General features: G+C 40.2%; 1 protein-coding gene across 1 annotated transcript in view; it reads left to right on the top strand.

Annotated features, from left to right (window-relative positions):
• Positions 1-5,519: 5,519 nt before the first annotated feature.
• The window catches only part of khdrbs3 (KH domain containing, RNA binding, signal transduction associated 3), a 115,682-nt gene continuing 95,257 nt past the window's right edge, over positions 5,520-25,944 (top strand). The window contains exon 1 of the mRNA XM_073462890.1: positions 5,520-5,631. Coding sequence (XP_073318991.1) covers positions 5,541-5,631 — 91 coding nt within the window. The 5' untranslated portion in view covers positions 5,520-5,540. The remainder of the gene's footprint in view (positions 5,632-25,944) is intronic.

Raw genomic sequence — 25,944 nt, forward strand, 5'->3', positions numbered from 1 at the left:
ACTTTAGTGGTGAGAGGTGGAGGGCATGGCAGTTGTGTTACAGCAAGGCAAGACCAAGAGGGCGTTTCAACATTTGTAATAGAGCATGGATACCCAATCCAAACCAACTTGGACCCAATGGGCCAGGTTCGGACAATAATTTAGAAGTGATTTCCGGGTTTAGTCACCTCAGTTGATATGGTGCTTTCAAGCTCTTTTAGTGAAAATATATTGTGGAAATAAATCCATTTTATATTTCATACATACTGTATGTGCATAGAACAATACCTAAAAAAACAGAAGGCCTGTCGAGTTCAGGTTGGGCTCAGTTACTACTCTCCCGGGTTCCGACAGAAAAATGTGGCCTGAGCCACACCCTAACTGGTAAACATGAAGCCACTGTATATTTTTGACAAGAGCTCTACAATTTCCAAGAAATTCATATTCTTGATGAGATGTCGAGACAATTTTCAGCATGTTTGGGGCAACACAACCGGGTAAATGAAAACATAATCTTTTCCTAACCCTAACCAAGTGGGGTTTTGTGCCTAAACTAATTTGCCCATAAGCACAACACAACATAAGACTGAAAATTTAACATAAATGTAAATTTTCAATATATCTGTGGTTGCAGACACATACGTTACCAGCATTTATTATTTTTATACGTCAGACCAGGCGAGCTGTTTCCTCTCCATTTTTTTAAGCCGGTGGCTATTGCTTCACATACAATATGCAGGCATGAGAGTGATATCAATCTTCTCATCTTGGCAAGAAACCAAATAAGCATTTCCCAAAATGTCAATTTATTCCATTAAAAGTAAAAAAAGAAAGAAAATGATCTAAACCAGTGTGAGTAATCCCATTTAGATCCTGTTTTTCTGCTAGAAGTCAAATCTTGACAGCGCCCTTTACACTGTTGAAGCTTTGGCTGCAGCTCCAACCTCTGTTGGGGGGGGTTGATGCTATGTGTGTGTGTGTGTGTGTGTGTGTGTGTGTGTGTGTGTGTGTGTGTGTATACTGCTCGACCTTGGGAGCACTGCTGGGTGCCATTGATTTGTTTACCTGTGCGCTGCTGACAGTTTCTCATTAGGTTTCTTTTGCACAACACTTCCAGGAGAGGAGACCAGAGTCTGCACTTCACAGCTGACGATGCGTGATCAATGTACCTGATAGATTGGCGCTGGCAATATAATTCTGTTGAATGGCTGTTTAATGGATGTGAGCGCTCCATTTAGTAGCCACAATAAGGTGCCTTTTGTGACTGGAGCAGCATTGTGGCACTGTATGAGGAGGAAAACAATATCTTGAGAGGAGGGCTGTGTTAAGATCACTTTGGGAGACAAGAGAGACTGAAGAGGAATTGGTCTTCTGTTATTGGAGAGAATTGAAAGTATAAGAGAAAATATAATTTATCATCATTAAGGCTTTTCAGCATTATTCTCTCAGATAGCATTTGTAGAACCTTTAAAACATGAGAAAACAGGATAAATAAGGGGGGAAAGCAACAAAATGACCTAAAAACAATTTCCTTTGTATTTGGGGACCCTTTCGTTGTGACCCATTAAGACCATTTTCTCCAAATGCCTCCAATTTTGGTTTTAAACACAGGACCGCTGGACTTGTAATGATGCTTTTACCAGCAGAGCTGCTTGGTATACATCAGGGCTGCACCATTTACTGAAAAGCTTTAGGAGAATTAGCCAGATTTGTAGCTCCAGCAAAGTTTTATTTCCATCCCACCTCTTTTCCAACAGGATTCCACTTATTAAAATGACCTAAAAAAGCCTTTTCCTCTCATATGGACCCTTCTTTTTAAATAATTTGACATGGTCACAAGGAGGCAGTGTTGCCACTCTCCCAGCCATCCTCCTGCCGCCGCCCAAATGTGGTGATGGTAAGGAATCCACTTATTTAAGGTGTTAAAAGTGCTGCTGATTTGCCACTGTAATCCTGCCATAACAAAGTGGAACCCCCCCCCCCCCCCCCCCCCCGCCCCCCCCCGCCCCCCCCCGCCCGCCCTGGAATCCAAGTTCGTGACATAAAGTGACACAGCGATCAGTTTGAGGACGCATCAAGGCCTAATTGCTCCTCAGGTGACAAGACCCCCATGACATCCTCCCACCGAAATGGGATTTTATGAAGATTGAAAGCTGACAAGACAAGTGTTTCCATTTAAATCAGTTAGGATTTACATCAAGTCGGCGGGAAGAGGACCACACGCGGCGCTGATGAGATCCCTGCCTGTTGTTATGGGAGGGAGGAACACTGGAATACAGAAGTGTGCAGACATAATAGTATGGGTGTGTAAGCCGTATATGGCACCCCGGGGCGCTGCACAGAGCAGGCTGTCTGGTTCTAGGTGTGGTCAGCATCATATTTAGTGGGCTTGGACAGGCTGAGGGGCGAGGAAGGGGGCAGCCATTCTCTAATGATCAAAATAACACTTTGTCAATGTAATAGCCCACTGTTCTTCATTCTTTACACCCACCTGACAGAACATTTCTCACAGCTTTGTTTACACCAACGCTGCTGCCCTTGTGGTCTGCGGTGACATATATAAAAATGTTGCCCCATAAAGCATGATTATTTTCATTGCGATTGATGTATTGCAATCACTTAGCGAATTCCCTCTGAACACAGGCGACTCTGAAGGAAGACGTATAGGCCCTGCGATTTTGATTCAAACATCAATGACAATGTGGGGCTTTGTTTATGAAGACGACGGAGCAACAGATGGCAAGCATATCTATAAATAAGTCGCTCTTCTGAATAGGAGATTAGTGCATTTGAGCCGGTTTTTAATGGTCTCTGGGAGAGATTAAAAAGTAAGCTGATTCATAATGCGTTTCTCTTTGCGGTGAATCACTCACAAACAAGAGTCCTGAAAGAATTTGTGGGGAAAACACGCTTGAGACAGGAAGTTATCTGAATAAAGTAGAATTCATACATGACCCACGTCTGCAACTTCATGACTCTTGCAGTGTTACCAGGTGCAGCAGCATTCGCTAGCTTCACAAATAACACGCCGTCTCCATTTCACTCTCGCTTCCAGATCACTGCGGACCTCCTAACCCTGCAGAGCTCGCCAAGCAATATGTGCATATTTCCACTCATTTAGTTTTTCCAAGCCTGCTATTTATACACATACACACAAAAAAAAAATATCATCATTAATGCCCGCAGCGATTATTCCAGAGCACAAATCAAGCCACAAAAGCAAAATAACCAACAGCACCTTCCAAAGTTCATGAAGGATATAGCGTTGATAAATATACATAAACCCATCTTGGTTTTAGCCTCTGGGTCATATTTTCTCCAAGTTATTGAAAATAGAATGGAGAAGAAAAAGAAAAAAAGAAAATCTCAATTATATAACCAGTGCTGATCAGCCTACAGATATCCGCCCACCTGAGGCTACCTCAGCATCCTCCACAAATATTGACAGAATTCTTATCTTTTTTTCCACATTTTCTAACAAATACCAAGCGTGTATACAAATCCTCTTTTTCCCGGACGTTAACACCCTAAATTCCTCACAAGGGCACTTTTGCATTCATTGTATGTTTTTCCAGGAAGTGTAAGGCTCACGATGTCTGATAAAGTGGATCTGCTGCTGTATCTGTAGATATCTGCTGTCTGGATAAACTCTATATCTGCCTGTTAATGACACTGGTGTCACTGTCTGTTCGCTGTAATAAATCTGGAGACTCACCATGTTTGGCTTTAATAATGACCAGGGCTGTGTTTTCTAAACAACAGGGGTTATTTAATGAATTCATAAGCACGCCTGGCGAGAAAGCATGCTTGACCTATGAGAAGGTGATTGGATTTCCTGAGAACTATTGACAGGTTGTCCCAACAAGTAAAAGCAACCTAAGGAGTCACACAGTCCCAATCAATTACTTAAATGAGTAAGGAGGACAATTATGTCGCCTCGTGAGATGTTCCTGCAGCTGTGCTAACTGATTTGAAACATGCCAATATTTCAACTGCAGCTATCTCAGCATACAGTATACGCCTTTTAAAATACCATATATAAAGCAATAACTCATATGCTGAAGGCCAGTCAACTCTTACCTTATTAACCCCAAAACATCTTGCATGTCTCACTCATCCTTTCACATATAGAGCTGTGAGGTCATGAGTGAGCCTTCACTCTCATGTCTAATGTAATTATATGTGAGAAAACCCTGGGAAACATATATAAATAGCTTAGGTTTCGCTCAAAAACAGTCTGTCTTGTGACTCATTGTGTATGTCTTACCCTTCGTGGAGTTTATAGACATCAAAGTTAATATAATCTCCCATGGTAGTATAGGTACATACATATGGTTTTGTCCAATGCTTCATATGTTATCTTGTTATGTCTTTATGTGTTTTTTAAAGGAATACGTTGAGTAACTGTGTTTGATTTTGCCCAGAAACACCTACAAAAACATACATGATTAGAAAATATGGGGGCTTAAATGTAACATCAAAATGAATGATGAATGATGCCTTTAAAGATGAAAAATTATAACGTAGAACTCTGAAAAGGCTGGATTACAAGCCTGGCAGAGTGGGCAACTGCCCCGGGGCCACAGGCTTCTGGGCCTCAAAAACCACAGGTACACTGTTTATCGGTTGCTTAATGGAATCACACATTTTTTTGACACTTGCACTTTTTAAGTCCAATATTGTTTATCATTTTCAAAATTACTTTTGAAATTTAAGTACATTCAATATCAGATATGTTAAAACTCAAATACTTTTCCGGTGAGTGACTTACGTTTTAACAAAGTCATATACACTAGATAGGATAGGGATTAGGGAAGTGGGATATGGGTGCATATACTGTATGCATGTGCATGGATATGCAATAAAAGTCAAGCAAAAATATTCCTAAAACACAAAACATTTGATTACTGTAGTTATTAGTTACTTTTCGGATTGCATGCTGCATTAGAGGCAAAGAGGCACATTTTGAAATGAATTAATTAGCTCTGTGATTGGATGAAAATAAAAATGGCAGGTGTCAGTCAGGTGCAGCCCCTGTGCCACAGCCTCCTGTGCTCGCGCTGACTTTATGATAATAAGGTGGTTGTGGCGGGACTCAGCACCGCGGACAGCTCCGGCGCGTTGCTCCGCCCCCTGCTCGCGGTGACCAATCGCTGCCGCCGCCTCAGTCGAGCACTGGATACAACAGAGTGACTGAGCCTCAGAGAGCCTGTCCGCCCAGAGAGGAGAGGGAAGCTGCAGTCCGGCTGTGATGCGTAGCGGGGCTCTGTTGGCTCAACGACACTCGGATGGGATAAAACCTCCCGGTCATATTTAACCGCTTACCGTGTGTGTGTGTGTTTGTGTGTGTGTGTGTTTGTGTGTGAGGACTGGAGAGAGAAATGCTCTTGTAGCGCGACAAAACATTATCGCCCGCGTGTGTTTTTTCCCCCCTCTTGCCTCACAGAAAACATTTGGAGCTAACTTGGAGCTCGGACGTTGAGCAAGTTTTTGTGTTTTTTTTATTAACTTGAATTACATTTGAGTCGCTCACTCGGAGCCCAGAGACCAGGAAGAGAGAGATGGAGAACGAAAAGTACTTGCCGGAGCTTATGGCAGAGAAGGACACGCTGGACCCGTCTTTTCAGCACTCCCTCCGGCTACTGGACCAAGGTAAGTGTCCGTGCTTGAATCCTGAAGTAAACACTTGAAGCTGCGGGTCTGAGTGTGCACTAACAGTGCTCAGGTTTAACGCTTGGTGCTGGGCTGCAGGCTACATGACTCCACCAGCCCGCCTACTTCAAGTTATAAATAAGAGGGTTTGTGGGACTACTTACAATTTCCTGTTTCGGTCACACTAAAATAAGCGAGGTCCTTTCAGCGTCGTGGCGGTTTTTGCCAAGTTGTTATGCAGCAAAAGGTGCCCACAGCCAGCCTTGTGTAGTGTGGAGCTCAGCAAACAGGGGCAGGTCTGAGTGAATTCAGCACCCAGGTTAACAAACTTTTCATTTGTATTGAGCAAGGCACTGATCCACAAGACCACACATGATGAAATTCATACCCTAAATGAGTTAAGGTTGCTGGTTTTGCTGTCAAGCAGGGGGAAAAAAATGTAAATGAAGGTAAAAAGTGAATGTACGTACAGAAAATGCACATATTTCAGTTGGGATAACATAAAACCACAGCCAGCAGCTCATGGATGGAAGCAGTGGTGGAACACTGAAACCACTTGACAGCCCAATTTGCAGGCTGCAGTCATCTCAATCCCATGCAGACATGTGTAAGCTGCGGTGCAAGTAGTGGAATAATCACACTCTTATTCAAATGTACATGTGTTTCCTCCTTTGAAGAAGTGGACGTGACTGAAATGGAATTTTGAACGGATGGAGCAGCAGCAGCAGCAGCAGCAGCAGCAGCAGTGGTGGCGGCACCGCTCGCAGACGCTTTAATTAATCCGTTGCACAGCCTTCTGCTTTGAAGCTGTTGGAATTTTTTGCAAACACTTCTTCAGACGCAGCCCCGTGGAGCTCCTCATGTGGGAAGTGCACTGTTACAGCATCCAAGTGGCATCCTTCAAGTACCACTCATGGGCTTTGTCTCGAGTCTAGTGCACTGTTGTTGCCTTTAAAGGTGACGGACGAGGAGCACTAGTGTGTAAACAGTCCTCCTGCTGCACTGTAACTAATTCAATTGAAGCCCCAGATGCAGCTCCTGCACCAAGCTGTTTTTATCCAGACAGACATGTCCCTTCTAGTTCCTGCTTCCCAAACGTGGGACGTCAAGGGGTCCTTAAAAGGGTTCCAGAGGGGTCCGGGCAAAGTGAGGCATGATTTAATTTTAATGTTGTTTACTTGCTGGAGTTTACCAAAGTGACAAAATAACAGAATTACTTTCCTGGGTATGCTGTCACTTTCTAAAACTACAGTATGAATACAAGGCTGCAAATAATGCGATTAAAATGCTGTTTATTTTCTCAATTAATTAATTGGGAAATCTATCTGGAAAGTAATGTCTCTCACTGCGTCCTCACGCCCAATGTGATGTCTTCAAGTTGCTTGTCTGGTCCGACCGACAATCCAGAGACTCCAGACTTAGTTTACAATAATGCAAGAAAGAGAAATGTATAGATAAATCAGTTATGAAAATAGTTGCTTGATTAATTTCCTGTTCAGCAACTCATCGATTACTTGACTCACGACTGAATCAAATTAGATGAATCATTTTTTTCTCGAAGTTTCTTTCTCAAATTATCACAACTGCAAAAATCTTCCTCTCTGATAAAAATCTGATTTATTCATTTTAATTTGGGTCTTGTGGTGAAATGAATTACATTTTGGAATTGTTCCTGACATGAAAGAGTTTGGTGCTCCTGCTTTGTCCTCAGATAGCTCGCTAATAATACATTAATTGTAATGTGCCGGTTTAAGAAAAGTGTGGCACACACCTCACCGTAGTGTAGAAAATGGAAGACCCAGCGATTCCAATTTTAGCCCTCACACAGTTTATTATCACCTCTTAATACAGTGATGTGTAAAATGAAATACCTCTGTGCTTGTAGAACCGCTGTCTTCTATTCATTCAGTGTATGACGGAGTAATGGACGCAATGGCTCGACAATATCGACACAGATATGAGTCTTGTTTGAAAGAACACACTTAATGCATCTTTCAGGAAGCTGATTCATGTTAAGGTAAATTCATTCCAGTCTGTGAGGAAGATAAGGCTGCGTTGTACTCAGCACTTTTTTATCAGCTGCTCTCCTTACTCAAATCTGGGTTAGTCATTTTTAAAGAACACATCCTGCTCACCAAGACCGGAGCGCTGAATACTTGATGCCAGTTGAAAGACACTTAGCAACCACTTCCTTGACAGAGTCTCTCTTAAAGTCTTATATCCGTACTGCAGGTCTAGAGCTATAGCAATATTGGCCCATTCCCAAAATCAAATAAAAATGATAGAATACTTATAAGATGAGGCAGAACAAGCCATAAAAGAATTACAGAGTGAATGTTTCCCCTGTGTTTTCTCAAACATTCAAATGGTTTTACCTAAGACGAGTTCTTCATATAAAGTGTTCTTCCAATAAAGTTAGTTTGTGATATTTCTGTCGAGGGCAAAGATTGCAGTTGGACACCATTGCAAGCGGCAGAATTAATCCGTGACATTTTATGAAGTAAGCAGAACTCTGCGGTGCACAAAATTTGGCCGAAACAGTCTGCCACAAACTCCAGAACTGTAAATACTGTTATCTCTCTCTTACACAACAGATGGAACACGATGCAGCTTAATAGAGCACTTCTTCTGCCATCTTGCTGATGAGTTCTGGACTTGATTATGCAATTGGCAGGGGAGGAAGCAGGGAACAGAGCTAGAGTAACTAGAGTTACTGCGTGCAAGTGGCGAATATGAGATTACTCCAGGTCTGGGGAGACTTCCATTCAGGAGAAATTAGGGGAGCATTGTGTTGGGAGCTTGGGGATGGGGCGGGCTGCTTTGATAAGTTTGGGCATTCGCAGAGCTCCTTTCCCAAAAGGACCATATCTCTGCCCCTGTGACAAGCCTCATACAGTCAGCTGCAGACACTTGGAGCTGGAGAAATATCTTAAGCCAAAATAAGAGACAAGCAGGACCAGCAGCCTACATGGAGTGAAAAATCCTCAGCAGCATACTAATGACAGGCTTGTAGATATAGAAAACACCTCAGGTGACATGAAGTTCATCTGTTACTTACATTAAATCTGTGCTGCTCTACTACAGTATATGGAGGCACAAGGGGTGCAAGCAGCACTTACTTACAGTGTTTGTTTATCAGTTATCATTTTGTATGTGAAGGTGCATCCCTGACCTTGGAAACAGTTTGACAGAAAAACAAATTAACTTTAGTCACTTAATTATTTGAAATTCTAATTACTGGTCTAACATGGGAGAAAATTAAATATTCAATCTGACCCATTGCCCTCAGTAAACTATGATTTGCTGTTGTCTTTGCTAATGCAAAAATAAAGAAAACTCACAAGCCTTCCTTACAAGTCAGGAAACGAAAGCATCTGAGCAGTGTTGATAAAGGTAAGGCTTTTTAAATTACAGCTGCCTCACCATAATGTTAGCTTGTCACTCGAAGCAGCAGTCACCACTAGTGAACTAAATAACAGTACTTTTCAAGATGAGGCCATTAATTAATTAATTGTTTTTTCAAAAGTGACAGCCCTAGTCTACTTACTAGCTTATCTGGTCATCATTGGTGGTTATGAGATGTGGTTTAAATCTTCAGAAAATGTTAAAATCTAGTTTCCTCTCTAACAATGTTTTCGCTTAGTAAAAATGAATGTTATAAAACATCCAGTCTTCAGGAAGAAAATGTTGGCAGGTAATGTTTCTGCAGCCACTGATATGTTCACGTTTGTACATGTCATTGGCTACTTACCTAGCTGTTTATTTTCTCGAGACTCGTTTAAACTTTTTTTAAGTGTGAAACCGCTGGATGTTATAAGACATTGTGACAATTTCCAGCTGTGTTTGTGGTGACCTCAGGTGGTATTTTAAGCCAAAACATGATCTTTTCCTAACCCTAAGTAGTTTTTGTGCCTAAACCGTACCAGATTGTATGAACAGCGTTGTCACAACATGAAATTGAGTACTGAATCGAAAAACAAAGTCAAGATGCATCACAGAGAAATGTCAAGTTTCTTTGAAAATATCCTCGGTTTGCAGAAACGTTTACTGATGACACATATTCTGGGGATTGGGTTGAAATATCAAAAGACGGCCTGTTACTATTTCTGAGAGCCCAGGGAGACAGGTTGTAAAAGCTTGTTTTATCTGCAAAATAGACCAAAATGCTGTACTGTTCGATTCAAATGTATATAAAACAAAGAAGAGTATACTTAATAAGAAAATTAAGTGATAACGTGATTGTCAGAATCATTGACAGTATTAGTTTTTCTTAGAGTAATGCCTGCACACTGACTCCAAAACACAAATGTATTTAAATGGACAATAGTTTGATCCCGGTTGGCTCGTTATCAGGTCAAATATTTAACCTTTCAATCTGCCCAGGGTTATAAATAATCCACCTCATTCTCAAAAAATTTTTTTTTTACATATTTAACAAGAGCACATTGAAAACTGTATCAAAAATATGTCTGTTTTAAAGAGTGCTGTCACAGACAATAATACATCAAATATATAAAAAATATATCATTTAAAAGTTACACAAAAGAAAACATTCAAATATTATATAGAGAGCATCATTATTATCATTATGATTATTGTGATTATCAAAGCTGTTATCATTCACATGGCTCAGCAGTATATAAATATTATCTTTGTGTGTTTTTCTGAGAAAGGCTGTGTAAACAATAACAAGTCAGTGGCTGCAGCAGATGTATTCTGTTTGTTCAGTGTGTGGATGTGGAGCAGCGTGCAGACCACTCTGAATGTTTCAGGACCTCTGGCCCAGTTTGGACGTCCTAACCTCAGTGCTGCACATAAGCTCCATATCTAGTGCTTTTTAATTGGATATTCCACAGCAGGAGCCCGGCACAATGTTTGCATTACATTAACAGCCTCGGAGAGCTTCCCCACAAAGAAAAACAATAACAAGAAAAAAACCAACCCCAAAGACCTACATCGTCTGCACAGACTGAGCAGGTGTGGGAAAGTATCCTTATCCTATGATGCCCCGCCGTTAATTCATACATTTCCATCTCATCAACAGAACAGAGGGGTATTTTTAGTCGTGCTTGAGTTTTGCCCCGAGTGAGAGCAGTTCCTGGGTTAGAATGCCCAGAAGTGAACAAAAATAAGCTTTGGCAAAGGATCAAAGGCAGAGATATCGTTTTGTTGGGGAAACAGTGCTTGATAGCGATAATGATCTGTAGATCTGCGGCTGGCCGACAAGCTGAGCCACACAGTGAGGTGGAGGCTCAGCCGCAGCCCCGGACCTGCCCGAGGCCGAGAGCTGACTGGTGATTTGACCCACGGATGTAGTGAACTTGCAAGTGAACTGGAAGAGGGCAGACGGGGGAGCTCCAGCTACCCGCTTTGCATTCAGACGAGCCGTGGAAGGCTGCTGACAGTGGAGGTGTTTGCAGAGCTCTGTCTCAGCTTTGTTACAGCTCTCGCTGGAATCGATGTAGGCCAGGACAAAGACAGGCAGACCCCAGCTATATAACCTAACAGCATCTCATTTACACGACACAACGAGTCACGTAGTTGCATTGATTTCACTGCTAATGCAGGATGCATGTTCTCACTCGTTATGGGAGCTGTAATGAGCCAATAATGCTGTGATTTAGCACTTTCCTAACTCAGATACAGCACTTGATAGGCTTTAATGCAGTTAAATGTCAAACCTGAAATATTAATATGAGGGCTCTGTGTTCAGCTGCATGTAAACAAACAGACACTGTAGTTATCAATGAGAAGACATCAAATATATCAGTGCTGGAACACAGCCATGTGCAGTCATTTCTAGCTCCACCTGGATGAGCATAATTGACCCTGTCTAACAACTGGAACGTAGCCAGAAAGAAAAAAGAGTAGCTGAAGCTTAGTCAGCTTTATTAAGCCATAATATGTCAAATGTGTATGATATTTGGCTTGTTGTTGAGTTCTGCCCTCAAGGAGCCAAAAAAGTTTCAAATAGTTTAATTAGGAAAACCTGAAAAAACTTTTTGAATAGAGTTTAAAATGTGTGAGAAGCATCAAGTATTGAAAACTGCAAGGAAAAGTTGGAATCAAAAGCCTGGAAAGAACTCTTCATATCTGACTTTTGATCATTTTTTTCCTGACCTTATCAGAAAATAAGGAAACTGCTAATATTACAGGTATATTGTTGTATGGCTGCCACATCAAACACAGATAGACTAAGAGGTTTAGCACACTTTGTTAAACGAAAAGCAAAGGGAACACTGAGGAATTGAAAAAAAATTCAGAATTTACGCCATAACTCAGATATCATATTGCTTTACAGTGACTGCACTGTGAGTCTGTTTCGAACAATATTCAATAACATGTGACTGTCCCTGTATGACTTTCTCCGGGTTCTGTTTTCTATTTAAACCCCCGTTGAAGAGTCATGCCACAAAACAGATCTCATTAGTTGCATTTTCTCCTCTCCAGCTGTTGGTTCGTTGGTCTTTTGCTTGCATCTCGACAGCGATTCCATCATCGTCCATGCAATCCCATCCACCATATTGCGCGGGGTATAGTCTCCACCTGGTACAAAGCTCGCCTCGGGCACAGCTTGTTGATTTAATGTTGAGACTGTCAAATTTTAATGTTGAACATGCTGTCCTGGTATAAATGCTGCATTCATATTTCAAATGCCACAAAGATGTGCATTTTCCTCCTCTACCTGCATACATACGTTGCCGAGGGCTTGCCTTGAGCTGTCTGCGTGGATGACTATCCAAGCGGAGACTCTCAATTAAAGCGGCTGGCCAAGGCAGCTTAAATAATGCAAACTGCACTTGTTTAGGCCAGAGTCTGCTGAAAGCTGATATTACATGTCTCATTCAGAAGTGCGTGTTGCTGGGTCTTCGGTATGGCTGGGTAAGGTTTTTTTCATGCATTTTTTCATAATGCACTCTTCACCAAATGTAGTACCATTTTAGCAAAAGAGTAATAGTTTATTACATTTACACAAATCATGAGGAGTGTTAACATTAATGTTAGAGCTCACTAGAATATCGGCCAATATTGGCCTATTTCATATCGTATCAGTGTACATGTTGTCCAGTATGTGCTGAAATTAAAACTCTTTTGTTTTAGAGATAATATTGTCATATTGGAAAATCTTTTGTCTGATATGATGGGCTCTAGTTAACATTGTGTTACCTTGTGATTCCCCTGCTGTAACATAAGCAGATTGAAGTGCAAGGCCATCTAGTTTGGAAGCTAATTTGTCTTCTTTCGGATTAACATTCAAAGTACAAGTCGGCAAGGGAACCTGCAACACTCATGTCTTTTTAAACAGATCATAGTTGTACAATGGCCAAAACAGCTTGTGGTACGGAAAAACTAGGATTGCTGTAATTGTTAGTTGATTCCGGAAATGAAGGAAAACAAATAGATTTTCCGGCACAATTTTTAAAAAAACAGGTATTTATAGGTCAAAAGGCTAAAATCCTTGTACAGTCATAAGTCTTTGTTTTAATGTACAGTACAGGTCAAGCTGAGGGTTAGAATATGAATTCACATAAAGAAGACTCAAAATCTGTGTTAAATACCAGTTTCCATTGCTTTCCATTTTTTATGCTTGGTGCTTTAGACACATTTAATTTGGTAAAAAAACAAAAACAAACCTTTCCATTTCAACAGGCGGTTTAGATCTCTACCTGCAAGGATGGATATTGAGAGGAGCCCTTGTCATCTCCTCTGCGTCACTTACAGATTCATCAATAATCATTTTATTGGATGATAATGTGCTCCACAGAGCTGCCGGACAGGACGCAGACAGACCAGGATTACACTGGATTAGTTTGAAAAGCAGGAGAAACCCCCAGACTGTATCAATCTGTTTACTGTGCCTGAGGCTGAGAGACAAAAGGAGATGGGGATGGAAAAGAAAGAGAGGGTAGGAGTGGGCTGGCAGGGCTGTAGAGAAAGTAAGAGTCTCTTTCCCCGGGGAAAGGTTATTTGTAAGGGGATTGTACCAAAGTCTGTTACAAAAGGGAAAATGCAATCTGAGGGGGGAGGACAAAAAATGGAGGAGCGAAATGGAATGGGAGTTGAAATGGAAGAGAAAAAAAGAGGTTATGGGAGTCCTGTCGTAGATGTGTTAGTGATAAATAAAAAAGTTCAGCCTTGAAAGAAAATATAGAAACTCCCAGGCTACTCTTGACCCCTGCTTTCACTCCATATGCCTCAATCTCTGCTTCTGTAAGTAAAACACATTTTCAGTGTACTTACTGTACTTACAGGTGAAAAACCCGAAGGAGTGGTGTGTCTCATCCATGACTCAATCACTGCCGCTGTGATGAAAGACAAGTGTGATTTCCCACTTCTGCCTCAAAGGACGGGAGTGGTGTAAATTCATTGCTTATTCATTTTTGACACTTTGGAAGCTTTCCAAACACATTCGACGCTTCGCACATGTACAGGAACATCCTTTTATGATGAGAGAGTTTAATTTTAGTTTCAGATTCAGTTACGATTGAGAGGTATTTTCAGCCCAGCTCTTTATTGTCTTTATTTTAAACCGAACATTTCAAGTATATTTGACTTTGCAGCTTGTTTTTACTTGCAGGGGTCCTTCCTGTGCCCCCTGCCTTGATCTCCCCGCGACAGCCACCGCATCCCTTCCCCTCCTCCTTATTTATGTCATTTTGTGCGGTTGGCACCTCAATAGAGTGGATTGCACTGGATTAGCTTCTCCGCCTTTCCAACTGATCCGATCCATTTTGTGTAATCCAACTCAATTTAATTATGTTTATCGTTCCACCTCGCTGGTGCAGAGGAGCAGCAGCACACCTCCACCAAGATAAGCCCAGGGACCTTGTGCCTTTTTGCTGGCAGAGTATCTGCCTGAGCCTGTTGCTTTATAAACAGATGGTGTAAGTCACCTACACTCTCGGTAAATACTGTGTAAGGTACAATATTATGATTCAGAGCTCCCCTCAAACATCACTATGACATGGAAAAAATAGCCAAGGTTGAAGATGATAACCTCGTTTTTTTTTTTTATGCTGTTATGGGAATTTGTACAGTTTAGCAGGTTCTCCATCCCTCACCCTGTCTGACACTGGGAGAATTAATTTGCCCACTATGTATGGAGTCTTCTTCCTTTGTATTCGATATTATACAGGCAAAAAAATGTTTTTCAAGCACCATCTAGTCAGTGGGCACAGTTCAAGGGCTCACAGATAGGTTGGCTATGTTGAAAATCTGACATTTTTCTTTTCCTGATAGTAGCAATTTTGTTGCAGGTTGAATGTATTTAATGCCCTTCAGGTACTGATCTCAGAATTTCTATATGGGCGAGAAATTGCCTCCAATCCAGTTTCAGATACTTTTAGAGTCAGCGTAGTCGACTGTACCGAGCAGCAGATGTTACAGCCCAACAAGGATAAAAGGAAAGAAGAGACCCTGCTCTGTTTTCTGTCCTCAGTGCACCTCTGTCATCTGCACCGCCTCCATATGAACTCTGGTTTATAACCCTGGTTCTGATCTATTATTTTCGACTTGTACCATTGTCAAGAAAGTCTGTTTTGTATGATTTTCTTATTATTGAGGAGTAATGCTGTATGTATATACGGCACTCTTTTACAAAAGACTTACCAAAGGAAACCAAAAAATAACAACCAGATTACATTGTTCAGTGATTATAAATAAACGATAAATGTCACTTTGATGACACTGAAAAAACATAACTAAACATCATCATTCTTTCATAAGTAACCATTACCGGCAGGGATCCTTTTTTGATGCTTTAATGTCCAACAGAAATTACATTTAGTCATCTCTTTTGTTGTCAAAAATAATGTCAACATGCCAATGTTTTAAATGTATCCTTAATAGTTCTTATTATTAAATGGAATAAAAAAAGATCTTCATGGAAATGTCAGGAACGCTGCTTTTGCTTTCAGCTGGCTGGATGGGCGTGTCCCTTTCTGTGTTTGATTGACAGCAGCTGGCAGGCTGCCAGAGTCCCGCTGTTACACTAGAAAACGAGACAAAGTCATGGGCAGACAGTGTTGTATTTTTAGTGTTGTTGAAGAGTAAGGACCACAGCACAGTCACCACATCGAGCGAAGGTGTCGGACAAGACGTGTGTTCCTGTTTGTCAGTTGGATCTAAGAAGGAGATTTGAGCAGGAAACAATTCACGTGGGTTGTTGTTCAGAGCCTGTGGTTCTTGTGTTGTGTAGCAGGCTGCTGTCTGGCTGTAAGTTTGAGCATCTGTCCATGATAAAATGCAGAAGTTACTGCTCGTTTGGCTGCATCTTTTTTTATTTCATTTTTTTGTCTTCATTTGACAGGAAAGGTAGGAGGGAGAGAGGGGATGACATACAGCAAAGGGCTATGGGTCAGATTTGAACCCTGGGGTGATCCGGCGAGGACATAGCCTCTGAACATGGGGCGCATGCTCTACCAACTGAGCTACAAGGGCGTCCCTTTGATTGGCTGTATCAAAATATGTTATCATCTACATAGACAGATAGCAGAACAGCATTCTGTCTAAGTAATGCTAGAGGGCGGCACCATGAAACCAGAATATATAATAGAAATTTCTGCAGTTTGATTTTTGATCTTAGGGGAGAACACTAGACAAGAAATGTACAGAGTAGATATGTATGATGTAGCCAGCGGTGAAAGAAGTACTGATATCTTTTACCTCAGTAAAAGTAGCAATACCACAGTGTAGTGTGATTTATATTTTGTGTTAATCTGAATATGCAAAGTGACTAGTAGCCTAACTAAAGTTGTCGGTAAGTTGGAGTAAAAAGTACAAAACATGCCTCTGAGCTGTAGAGAAATCGAATTGAAAGCTACAATGGAAATACTCAAGTAAAATACAAGTATCTGTAGCTGGCAAGAATCATGCAATTTAATTTCCGCTAGACCCAAAGTATTAAATGTCCTGCTCACCTTTTTGCAAACAGAAAAAGAAGAACAGGCATGAATGTTTAATGAGCGAGGGTGGTGGGATGTCAGTAAAATGAAAGTAAAGTGTACTTTCTGGGTTTTTGGAGCAGTAAAAGTTCTCCTGTGTTGTACTGAGAGAGGAGGAGAGATGGATGCTCATTTACCACCAGTGCCAGGAGACCTTTCCTCGTGTCCTGCTGGGCTGCTTGCTTCGCTGTGTCCCCCGTCTCTATTTTAAGAGCCTGATATTAAAGCCTAATTGTGTTCGGAGTTTTTCGGGACATCTCCCTCTGTTTCTTGTGCCCTTTTTTCATCATATATAGCATGCCAACGGGACCTCTAAAAATATACCATGATGCAAAGCGCAGTGTGCAATTTGTATGTGTTTAGAGTGGATGATCTCATCGCTTTGTTTCCGTTAATATGGCGCAGTGAGCAGATGTAGCATGCGTATTGTTTTTTGTCAGCCTGTTAACATGTCACCACTGTTGCAATTGGCTGTAAAACATTCATTAAGTCTTATAGGCAAACCATAAACAGGGGGTCAAAGCAGGATATACGACCCTCATAACAAGCACGTTATCCACTCTCTCCACACTAATAAAATCATCCTGTTGCTGCTGTCTGTTTGACACTCCAGCTGACGACCTGTATGTGCTCCTTGGCTGTGCCATTTGGCAGCTCTTCTTGTTAAAGTTTGACCTAGGATTTGCCCAATAAGAGCCTTGTTAAAGTTTGACCTGGAAGTGGATCTCTGTCTGTCTTCCTGCTTGTTAAAGCTCTGCCTCTCTCTCTCTGCGGCCATCATTAGTCTGCAGAAAATGTTTGGAGCCTCTGTGGAATCTGTTTTTTGGTGTATCCTCGACAAAACAAAGGCCTTGCGGCAAACTGTGAGGAGTGCATGGCCCTCACAAAAGCAACAGATTGGAGTTTTAATTATACCAACCTTTATTTAAAAGGGACAGATGTTCTCCAAGCTGAACTGATCTAGGCAGAGCCATAGAGGTATATGCTGTTATTTGTATGTTGTTAAAAACCGAAAAAAAAATGTATTTAAAAATTAACAATACTTGATGAAAAATAATTATTCCTAAAATTATTATGTGAGCTGTCAGTGCAGGTCTTTGTGTAGAAATAATGTCAGTATTCAACAAGACTGGATGAGGCAGCTGCTTCTTTTGAATCCATTAAATGGTACTCAGTTCTAGAAAACTTCTTAAAACCATGACTTCCTGAATGGTGAAATAGTGTTAAACTGTATTTGTTGTAAACTCAAATGTTCATTTTAAAGTGATTTATGTTTTGGACAAATACAAGTGATGGAACCATTGAACAACCGCAGCAGAAAGGTTGAATGCAGTGCGTACTCATCAGAACAACGACGTCAACCCGTGCAATAGGGGTGTAACTATCGATTGATCCGGATCGATATAAAATCATGCCGAATTTTACTTTTGTTAAATGTTCTTGTTGTTAAGCCATGTTTTGTGTGTAAGTGGTGTCAGTTTAAAGGACAGTGTACTACTACACTTAAAGTCAGGTGAAATAGTATGAAGAACGGCAAAGTAGGCGAAACGAGGAGGTTGGGGTGGACGGTTGGGTTAAACAGGAACCAGGAGACAGCTTTTCATGTCCAGTGAAAACAAAATTCAACAATGAGTTCTTTTACCTTACTAACACAGTAAAGCAACATAACATACATAACTACAGTTACCTACGTACATATGTATGTTTGTAACTGAAGTTACAGATGTACCGTTGACATTTGAACCCAAACCACAATGTTTTCCTAAACCTAACCAAGTATTTTTAGTGCCTATACCTTAGCAAACAGTACTATGTCTTTTTTTAGAGTCACTGGCAACAGATCTATGCAGTTGTTAAGGTATTGGTTGAATGATAAGGCTGGTGTTATTCCATACTTTCCTTCCTTTTCTTTCCTCAGTAAATCCTACTAAAGGAGAAAAGAAACCATATCTAAACCTCTCTCTCAACATTTTTTGACTTCCTCAGCTGTGGCACTCACAGATACATAGTTTCATCTTTACAAAGGGCTTTGTAATTTACTAAAACAGCTGGTGGTAGTTTTTAGAAAACATGACTAAAAAGGAAACATTTTGGGGACTATTTTCAGCTGTGGATTAAACACATTTGGATGCAGGATGGTGTAGGTGGAGCTGACTTAAAATACACTACAGTAGGGCTCACTGATATGTTTTTAACAGGTCTTGGACAACTTGAGCTCTATGGCACAGATTATATATCAGATAACAGCATTATAAATATAATATATTATTTTTATGATGTGAGACTATAAATCGTCTACTATAGACTATAGATATTGGATCGTTATAATTTGATTGGCATTGGTGTTGTCTTTTCCTGGTTTTAAAGGCTGTATTACACTAAAGTGATGTCATTCTGAACTTACCAGACTGTTCTACTTGTTATAATACTTGCCTTTACCCACTTTATATCACATTACTGATGATTATTGATCACAAATCACACTGTGATTATTTGTAAAAGTACCAATATTCACCCCTACAATATTGAGGCAATATCTATAAGGAGGTATTTGGTTGAAATATCAAGATATTTGATTTTGTAGCCCACTTCTAGCATTTTGAAATGCTTTTGAGGTGATTTCAAAATATCGAGATAAATATTGTGGCAATATAGCCTAAAAATATTGTAATATTATTTTAAGGCCATATCGGCCAACCCTGTATCAGACCATACATATTAAGTGGATCAGTTCTTTGATGATGGGATGAGATTTGTTGTCAAAAAATAAAATGGAACATTGCTTTAAGTATCTTAAATACATTACTACATATTCTCAGATCAGAAAATTTGAGAATGATGACTTAATGGGAGAAACAACATGTATTTTTCGAGTGCACAGCAGCTCTGAAACAGAGATATTTATTAAACTAAAACTCCAAACACTACAGCTGCAGCTCTTTATTAGGCAGCTCATTCATTAGTGACGGGATCACAAGTATCACCACTCAATCCTTTGCTGTCATGTGTAATGCATCTCTGGCAAATATGATTGTAATTACAGCAGGCATGCAGTCCACACAGTCGACGCCTCCTGAGCTGGCGTGTCGATGGGAGGCTGCGAAAGGTGAATGGATAGAAATCAAGTTTATAGATCTGTGGTTCGTGCGCGCCCACCCCTCCACCGGAGGGCCGAGGTTTTAATTGCTGTCTGACCAAGGCTGGTTCTGTGTGAAGATGGGCTGCGTTGATACGAGAAGTAGAGGGAAGGAATGGTTTTCTTTCTCTGTGGTTGTTGTATTGACAACTTCTCATCCTGGAGGAGCTGATAAGAACACAAGATCCAGGGAGACACCCAGAGGAGTGGATTCTATTTCAGGTCCAGGAATCAGAGCTGTGTTTCTGGGGTCGAGTGAGCAAATCCAGTGTCTGAGGGCACAGAAGTGTTGAAATCTAACAGTATTACTAAAAGTCCAAAACCGACGGTGAGAATGCCAGAGCAGGTGGCATGCATGAGCAAAGAGCCTGTAACCTTGTAACATAAATGAAGCAGCTGCATGCACGAGGAGCATCGTATTCAAAATCAATGAGGGAAAGTGCATTGATTTACCAAACAAAACACAAACACAGGGGACCTTGCTGCACGCATTGTGTTAGGTCACTGTGTGAGCGCTGCTTTATTTACTGGAACATCTGCTCACACACATTTAGACTGAAACAAAGGAGTATTAATGTCAGCTCCCTACTTTTGTATTTATTTGTGAACTGCTGTCGTTAGCTTTTCAAATTATTGCACTTAATTAGGCCTTTGTTGATTGAACAATTTTAACAGGAGAAGAATGTGAGCGCTGCAAGAGATTACTGAATCATTTTTAATATAGACTATAGTCACTTGTGACAATTTAACTTATAATGAATTATAAACTATAGCCAATAAGGCTGATCTCAATAATGTAAGTGCTGACAGTTGAAATGTTTTGCCATTGTTACATCTTTCTCTGTAATCATTTTATCTTTGAATGCCAAAAAATGACACATATTCGGGATTCAGTTTTATTCTTTTTGTCTCTGAAACATCAAGACATGAAACTCTCAAGACACACGAGGTTGCTAACAGAATATTTAACTTACTGAAGAATTATGATTAAAAATCTATAATCTGAAAAAAAAAAGTAAATGTATCTGCAGACTTTTTTGCGCTGTGGCCAGGGAGGAGCCTCCATGTATCAGAGCAGGATCACATCACCGATCAATAAATGACGTGTAACAAAAGCCAAATATCGGGGTCCACTAATACATGTATCTAACCCTTCGTGTAAAGTGACATCAGTGCAAACACTTGACTTATTGCTCCCTTTACTCCCTTACACAAAGGAATCTACAGCGCTGTAGGACAAATTGTACTATATGTGTCATAGATCTCTCTGTCAGAAGTACATTACCCCCACTGAGCTCCTCAGGTCGCCCAGTGAGAGATAATTGTGACCCCCGCTGAGAGGGAAGCGCCCAACTTACAGGAGGCATCTTCTGTTCATCACAAGGCGCTCATTTAAAGCCCCTTCCTTCACAGTTAAAGTGGTAATCCTGGGCTCACTCCTGTGATGTTTTTCTTATATCCTCTCCATTTTTGTAGAGGTAGTTACAGAGGAGCGAGGGCCCTTGGCGGAATTCCAACTCTGTTTTATCCACAGGTTTGCAGTATGCAGAAATTCAAGTCTGGGATTCACAGAAGAATCTAGAATTGTTTTTTTTAACAAACCATGAAAAAATCTGCAATACATAATCAGATACAATCAATAGCAGTCATCTTAACATACTCAATAAGTTTATAATGTTGCATTATTATTTCTGTATAAATTCTATTACATTTAATAATATTTGAGCAACATTGAAAGTCATTGTCCAGAGTCCACAGTGTCACTGTGGTTTCTGCTTGGTCTGCTTTAATGTTGTTCATACATATAGACTTTAAACAATGATCCACAGCATTCGAGCTTAATGTAAACAGCCTCTGTACATTTTCAGGTAATTTGTTTATTTCTGGCTTTACACATGACTAAAACTTTTTTCAAATTGACTAAATCTTTTAATTTCAACATGTAGCTGATAATCAGTCTGTTGATATGTTCTCTCACATCCACCTTGTTTTTAAGTCATATTGCTCTTTTCTGTAACATATTCAAAGGTTTAATATTAGTCATAAACGTGTCGGGGCCACACCTAAATGAACAGTACCAAATATGAAGACTGTCCTTTGATTTGTTCAAAACAGCAATACATTTACACACTTTTTTTCTATATATATTCTATATGTGGTTTCAAAGTCAGTTTCTATTATGACTCCACCATCTATTAGATCTCAATTAGATTATCAGGTATTAGATTTCCACTGATAGTAAATTTAAGCATTTTCAATGGTAAAATATGGTTGTTGTTTTGTTTTTTTACATAATCTTTGTTTCACCAAATTTGACTCCAAAACACAGTGCAAAATTTCCATTGGAACTCTGTTCTTTTTATTCCAAGTGTATGCCTAATACACAAGACGACTGTAGTTATTTTTGGATTCACGGACAGCAGTGAATTACCTGAGTCAGACGAGTGTGCAGATAGACTTGTTTGTTTTTTTCTTTTTTAGAATTTATGAGGTCTGTATTTACTAAAAGCTGTTTATTCTTAGCCTTTCATTGTTGTATGTGGATTTCAGATTCAACACACATTGCTGCTTTTCACAGTGATTGAAAATGGTCTTAAGGTTGCGGGCTCAAACACAAACAGAAAAAACATACACCTATGACAACACAAAGTTTTTGAAGCGAGAAAAAACATTCTTCATCTAACAGATATTTGTATTCATAGGCAATAAAATGCTCCCTTGCTCAATTCAATACACAGAGATGATTTTATGAAATAACCTTACCTGGTCTGGTGTGACCAGTAGCTTATAGTCGCTAATATTTGCAAATATAAACAGACATTACTGAGTCAATGTTGCTGAATTTGTGACTCATTTCTGCTCAGGCTACTGTAACACTGCGTTTTAGCAATTACCATCATCCTCATCATATACTTGTGGCTGCTTGAGTGAAAAATTATATAAGCTCGCTTTGAAATGATCTTTTTTTTTTTTCTTCTCAGAGCACAAGTACATGTAAAGGACACTCTAAGCTGACATATAATCAGTTTTTTAAGCAGTAATTTATCACTATTGTGTCATATCAGTCATAGCGAGTTGCTAATCAGACATTTCGTATGCAGAAAATTCACATCTCAACAAAACAGCAGATAATTTATGATATTTAGCATTTTTCATTTTCACAACTCGCATCATGTGAACACAGAAGCATTTGCATGCTAACAGAACATGCTCATCCCATCTCTATTCCCATGTGCTAGTGTAGACCACTTCCCACTCCTACTCCCTCTCCACTGGAGCAGTATTATTCACTTCCAGTCTACCTACTGTTCTCAGCACATAACACAAATAACCCCCCTGGCAATCGGTAGTGTCTGCCTCATTATCATATTTATTTAAAGTATCGTATGACCCATTTCATTCCAACATGGGTTCCTCTCGTCATGATTGAGTAGTCCCATATTTAAGGGTAGTCTCGGGAGATGCTGCTGTGCATAATGGGAACATTACTATTAAGCATCGTCACAGTCCTGTCCTTGTCATTAAAATGAAAAGAGAAAAACTTCTGTTCCTAACTAAGCATTGTTTTAGATTACAATAACAGCATTATTACAGATATATTTAAAAACTGCAGATGTAAAAATGGAGCCCTTGATCTTTCAATGGAGGAAATGTTGGAAATCCAACTCATGCGATCGATGATCTGTCATGTAAGCAATACGAGATGAAATACTGAATATGTTTGCCTGCTGGCTAGTGATATACTATATAGAGTCATGCTGGTGAAAGGAAAGGGCTGCGGTGCCGCCCTTTGTAACGTGACCACTCTAATGGACCACATCTGATGAATGGTCATGATTGCACCAATAACACAAGGAGAAATCTGTCCGATTGCCAGGTATACACATCAGTGCAAGCTTTAATGGCCGAATCTGTCACTAAACGTCTCGAGCCCGTTCACAATGTCCACTGTCCTGTGGCTGGTAATGGAAGATTAATAGCAGGCTACCGGTCCATCTCTGATCGGAGTTATCGAATGGTTTCCCTTGGATACGTTTCTCAGGACTTGGCCAAGTCTGGGCTGTATTGATCTCCCGCTTGTAAATTTATGGTTATGTTTCTTCAATTTGCACAAAAGCAAAAACATTGTTGTCTCCTCTGGCATCAGTCATTGACTTCCTGCGGCAGTGGGTCTCTGCTCTCTCTGTCCCGTCGGTCCCAGAGGGTGGAACCCTCTCCTTTTGTGACAACGTGAATGTCATCGCTGTTACTTTATCCATCTAATTGACTGTGACCTTCTCAGTGCTTTACATTTAGGAAGGTTTATTGATAAAGGTTGCTCTCTGGTGCTTTAAATACTGCACATGCTGATATGATATGGTTGTGTGCATGCTGGGAGCAGATAACTAGTTTGTTCTGTCGGACTGTTCAGCTGAATTCAAGCACATGATGTTCATTCTGCTGTGCTCTACTTGAGTTGAGGTGATGACTTTCTTTTAGGAGTGTCTTGTAGGATTTTGGTTAACAAAGCCATGGTGTTTTTCTTTGAAAAAACGTGCATTCGGCCCTGCAGCCCCAAATTCAGATTGATTTAACCTCGGCTTCGGCTTTAGCTTCAGATTTAGCTCCCTTCCAACCTGGCAACCCTCGCCCTGCCCTTTGTCCTCGTGCTGTCTCGTTTAGCTTCAATGCACAGGGTTTTATTACCTCTGCCTTAGTCAAATGGCTAGGAGCTCTGGACTGATATTTCAACTGAGACATAATTAATGAGATGTGCATGTCTGGTTCTCTCTCCTCTGAGCTGAGCACTGTAAGACGTCTGCTGGGACTAAGTATAGGAGCTAAGAGCAGCAGGAAGAGGAGCGGCATGGAGACTTACTGTAGTTGTAGAGGTGCAGCAACAATAGAACCAATACAAAAAGCAATTTCATTTTTTTTTTCTGTCTACAAACATGAGAAAACACATACTGACTTTTACGGGAACTTGGTTGACTCTGACTTTCTATAACATGGTTTATATAGGTCTGAATGTTTAAATCAGTGCTCCTCAGGTTTTCTGCATATAAAGTGGAATCAGAGAACATACTGTGCTTTATATGCCTGCCTTAAGCACATGGATTTAGGAGCATATTCAAATAGTAAAACGTATAAGAAAACACTCTGCCAGCACTCCCAGGCAGAGCAAGAAGAAAATATTTACTTATAATTTTTAAGTTGACATCACAGGGTCCTCATTTTGATGGAAATAATATAAACACCTTGTATTTTATATTGACAAACAATACACTGGAAGTAAATATTAATCCATCACAAAATGAAATGACAAACAAATACAAATAAGAGACAATTATCACATTATTATGAAGACATTAGTATCATTAAATAGAACAAAATGATCATATCAAGGAGTATCAAGCGTTCCCATCAGTACAAGTACAATTAAAAAATGTTGTTTATACAAAGAGTTTATCAACTTTTTAGAGCATCGTATTCATCGTATTTTCTTAAGCTTAAGTGCCATAAATTAACTGGTTCCGGCTGGTTTTCTTAGTTTAATATGATAATAAACTAAAAGTCTTCATTTGCAATGGTGCAAGACATTTTTGCTATAAAAGATTAATGGTGAAAATAATTGTCAGATTGATTGATAATGAAAATCTTAGTTGCAGCCCTCGTCTTTTTCTTCATGTGGACCATGATATGTTAAGACATCAAATTTGGGAAAAAGACTCTGTCCACTTCACTTGCAATAAAGTTTATTGACAACAACATTTCAGTACTTAGACCTTCATCAGGTTATCTTACAAGACAATGGGGGAGGCTATCCTTAGTGGGGTTGTGGACTCGCGTGGCCCAATCAGGCCACACTGCAGACAGACGTCCCTCAAAATGCCATCAAAGACATCAGATTTATAAACACAATGCTACTGATCGAAACACCAACACATTTCTGTTCTTTCCTCCTGCGAAAGAGTTTCTCGCGTGCAAGACATTCAGCATAGGATAATCTAGATGGTAGTTCTGATGGTTTACTTACAATGTATTGTCTACAGAGAGTATAAGTTTGAATCAGTCTGTTATTATTATTTATTATCTGCCCTGATGAAGACAGAGATAAGAAGAAGTTGACAGCTGACACTTTATTTCAAGCTTTTTATATACCACTTCTCATGTGCCTGAAGAACATTTTCCTATCTGTTGTTTCATCTTCAAGTACCCTGTATGTGAGACTCATTCAGCACTCGGCTTCTGAAT

This window comes from Pagrus major, chromosome 3 (genome assembly GCF_040436345.1).
Source record: "Pagrus major chromosome 3, Pma_NU_1.0".
Classification (NCBI taxonomy): Eukaryota; Metazoa; Chordata; class Actinopteri; order Spariformes; family Sparidae; genus Pagrus; species Pagrus major.